Source organism: Schistocerca cancellata, chromosome 2, assembly GCF_023864275.1.
Source record: "Schistocerca cancellata isolate TAMUIC-IGC-003103 chromosome 2, iqSchCanc2.1, whole genome shotgun sequence".
NCBI classification, from domain to species: Eukaryota; Metazoa; Arthropoda; class Insecta; order Orthoptera; family Acrididae; genus Schistocerca; species Schistocerca cancellata.
In genome coordinates this window covers 141,026,516-141,030,825 of record NC_064627.1, presented here as the reverse complement: position 1 = coordinate 141,030,825, position 4,310 = coordinate 141,026,516, and the positions used below count along the sequence as shown (strand labels likewise).

Here is a 4,310-nt window from a genome sequence, read left to right as displayed (position 1 = left end):
TATAATCTATCTGATACCTTTTAGTATCTCCAGGGTTCTTCCATGTATACAACCTTCTATCATGATTCTTAAACCAAGTGTTAGCTATGATTAAGTTGTGCTCTGTGCAAAATTCTACCAGGCGGCTTCCTCTTTCATTTCTTAGCCCCAATCCATATTCACCTACTACGTTTCCTTCTCTCCCTTTTCCTACTGACAAATTCCAGTCACCCATGACTATTAAATTTTCGTCTCCCTTCACAATCTGAATAATTTCTTTTATTTCATCATACATTTCTTCAATTTCTTCATCATCTGCAGAGCTAGTTGGCATATAAACTTGTACTACTGTAGTAGGTGTGGGCTTCGTATCTATCTTGGCCACAATAATGCGTTCACTATGCTGTTTGTAGTAGCTTACCCGCATTCCTATTCACTATTAAACCTACTCCTGCATTCCCCCTATTTGACTTTGTGTTTATAACCCTGTAGTCACCTGACCAGAAGTCTTGTTCCTCCTGCCACCGAACTTCACTAATTCCCACTATATCTAACTTTAATCTATCCATTTCCCTTTTTAAATTTTCTAACCTACCTGCCCGATTAAGGGATCTGACATTCCACGCTCCGATCCGTAGAACGCCAGTTTTCTTTCTCCTGATAACGACATCCTCTTGAATAGTCCCCGCCCGGAGATCCGAATGGGGGACTATTTTACCTCCGGAATATTTTACCCAAGAGGACGCCATCATCATTTAACCATACAGTAAAGCTGCATGCCCTCGGGAAAAATTACGGCCGTAGTTTCCCCTTGCTTTCAGCCGTTCGCAGTACCAGCACAGCAAGGCCGTTTTGGTTATTGTTACAAGGCCAGATCAGTCAATCATCCAGACTGTTGCCCTTGCAACTACTGAAAAGGCTGCTGCCCCTCTTCAGGAACCACACGTTTGTCTGGTCTCTCAACAGATACCCCTCCGTTGTGGTTGTACCTACGGTACGGCTATCTGTATCGCTGAGGCACGCAAGCCTCCCCACCAACGGCAAGGTCCATGGTTCATGTTGGGGTCAAAGAAATTTGATGGCGTAAAATGTAACTTTTCAAATCTCGTCTGTCGTCAAATAAATATGATCTAATCTGGGCCTCACAGTAGATTTGATCCTGATTTGATCACTAAAGTCGCTTGTCTTTTGTTCACTGCAATGTGACATGTTACCACTTGGAGCGCTAGCATCGCTGCAGCGTTCTGTTATCTGTACTCTGTAGTGTGTTTATAAACATGGCTGCAAAATTCAATTGGTGTGTACCGTCAACTAAAATATTAATAGAAATGTATAAAGCTGATGAGGCGCTTTACAACGTGAGGCACCCAGAGTACAAAAATAGATTAAGGAGATTGGAGAGCTACAAAAATATTGCGGAGGTCATTAGCCGTGAGATACGGCCGGGTTGCTCGGCGGAAGATATAAAAAAGAAAATTAATGGCCTCCGCTCAAGCTACTCCCAAGAAAAAGCAAAAGTACGTATCGACATACTTATTTCATTTTATTTATGCAACTAATGTTTACATGACATACAAATGATTTATATAAATTTGTTCACTGCAGATACTTGAAACACACATTAATGTTTACGTAACAAACAAGTAGTTCACATTATTTTTATTACTATTATTGCAGATGCTTGAAAGCAAAAGTGGAGCCAGTGCACAGGCTGTTTATACTCCGCAAGTGTACTGGTTCCACTTGCTGAAGTTTCTCGATAAGGCCACAGAGGCGGACGAAAGTGTGAGTAACGTAGAGGGGGAAAGTGGCAGTGAACTTGGAACACCCACGTTCGAAGAAATGTTTGAGGTAGGTACATTTGTTTACATTTTACATAACGAAATGTGATTGCCTTGCCAGGGCACTTTCCCAGCATCATTGTAAAATGTTTTAACGTATTTTCTAACTGCTCTCCCGTGTACTGGACGTCCCGAAGCAGCTTGGCAAGCTATTGGTACCATTCGCTGTAGGCCCCCAGTGTTTTGAGACTCAAGATAAGTGCGGCTTGCTGCTATGGCAGACACTGTTTCCTGACGAGTGTACATGTGTTTTCTTCTCTCAGTTAACAAGTTGTGCAGTGTGCAGGCAGCCAGTGTAATTGTAGTAACTTTTTCTGCAGGCAGATTAATGGTAGTAAGAAATATTCTGAAACAACTGGCAAGACTGCCTAAGCTGCTTTCCACTAATCTTCTTCCTTGTGACAGTCTGTAATTGAAAACCTTTTCTTCCTTAGTGATTCCTTTTAAGGGGTACGACTTCATAATGTTGTAACTCAGAGGAAAAACATCATCTGCCAGTACAACCATTGGAGTTGTAACGTTTGTGTTGACAGGCTTTCCACCTTCAGGAATGTTCAGAATAGATCGATCAATGAGACACTCCTGTAGTTTCATAGTTTGCTTTTTGAAAACTCTCCAGCATCACCAACACGCCCATTAGTTCCCACATCAGCATACAAGAATTTGTAGGTAGCATCTACCATGGCAAATAAAATTATACTGTTAAAGGATTTATAATTGAAAAATGAGATCCACTAACATGTGGGCATTTAATGCGAATATGCTTTCCATCCATTGCTCCTATAGTGTTATAACAGTTCCACTTCTTGAAATCATTTGCAATTTGATCCCACTCTTCTCTGCTTGTGGGTACCTGTGAATAAGATTTATGTACGTGTAACATAGTATGTAGCTAATGGCTTTAATTTCTATATTTTATAGCATGAAATGCAGGCTCAATATTCTTCTCAAGAAGAGACTGATGTAGCTTGCAGTGAGCCCCAGCATCATGAGCGGCCTCCCACAAAGAGAAGAAAAGTTACAACCGATGTTACTGTGGAGGACACCAAAATGTTGAAGGCTGTCACTGATATGTGCAGAAATAAGTCCCAGCCTGTCAGAGAAGACCGGTATAGTGCCTTTGCCACCCACATCACAGCTAAACTGCGAGAGATGGAAAATGTGGGTGGGAAAGCATTTGCAACAGACACTGCGCAAGAGTTAATTCAGTGTCTGATGGACAGGTGGGATTTGCTGTATGCGACAAATCCACAGCCACAACCGTCCACCTCTGGACGTTTCCAGGCTACCATCCAGAGAGCTGGCATACAAGAGGACGATACGCTGTAAAATAATATATATAAAGTTTTTGTAGCTCTACAGTCTTCTTAATCTGTTTTTGTACTCAGGATGCCTCACTTTGTAAAGTGCCTCATCAGCTTCATACATTTCTATTAATTTTGTAGTTTTCAGACGCAAAATGTAATTGGTATTTGATTCTAAAATAAAAATAGTTCTTAATGCACATAAATTGTATAGAACATTTATTTCCCTTCAGATATTGGTCCTTTAGTGCTTTATAAATTGCTTCACATATTTCAGGTATTATTTTTGTTAATGTGCACTGTGGTATTTGAGAGCTGTACTGTAAGCTAGAGTAACTCTCCCCTGTAGCAAGGAATTGGAGTGTTACTGTGAGCCTGTCTTCTGCAGATATAGCAGTTCTTAAGTGAGTATTGCAGTTTGTGATATGAGGATACACTTCACTGAGCAAATACTGAAATATATGCTCATCCATTCTTAAGTAATTTATGTATGACTTGACGTCCTCCACTACAAGCTCACATAACAAATTTTGTTCAGTGCTTTTATTGTCTCATCGTAAAATCCTTGGCTTCACCCAGGTGTGTTTCCTTTTTTTACCCCTGCTTCTCTTCCAAATGTGCACACATGCAACTGCTGCAGCTAGCAAGTTGTTGTTGTCAGCCCTCTTGAACTGTGGGGGGGGGGAGTGATTACAGTGTAATATCCCTTTTTAGCGCGACATCAAAGATTTTTGTCAAAGAAATTTGACAAATGTTTGATCATATCTTTGTCAAAGAAATATGATAGTGTAATACCTGCCTTAGCGTCGATGTCTTGCAGTACTGGGGATAAAAACTTGGGACAGCATGGTTTTTTGCACACCATTTCTGCTTTTCCAACTTCTAATATTAACACCACAGAAACTACTTTCCTTTTTCTTTATGAATTTGTTTGGATAACAGCTACTCTTAATAATGTCATGTGATTTTTCTGTTGTGTGTAATCACCTCTTTCCTTATTTAAAGTGTCCAGGACTTCAACTGATGTTAACAAATCATTAACATTTGTCCACACCCGATACTAAATATCTTTCCTAATATAATATGGCAGCTTATGGACTCATACTTTTATGAGATGTGATTCTTCTACCAGACAACCTAAATATTTTGGTTCAGTGGGATGCCACTCAGTTGTTGTTGTTGTTGT

The 4,310-nt window shown here is 40.3% G+C and overlaps 1 protein-coding gene across 1 annotated transcript; it reads left to right on the top strand.

Annotated features, from left to right (window-relative positions):
- Positions 1–1,229: 1,229 nt before the first annotated feature.
- On the top strand, positions 1,230–3,319 carry LOC126144202 (uncharacterized). Its single transcript, XM_049915477.1, has 3 exons — positions 1,230–1,496; positions 1,657–1,830; positions 2,742–3,319. The coding sequence occupies exons 1-3, from the start codon at positions 1,257–1,259 to the stop codon at positions 3,147–3,149; spliced, it is 822 nt and encodes a 273-aa protein (XP_049771434.1). The 5' UTR covers positions 1,230–1,256; the 3' UTR covers positions 3,150–3,319.
- The last annotated feature ends 991 nt before the right edge of the window (positions 3,320–4,310 follow it).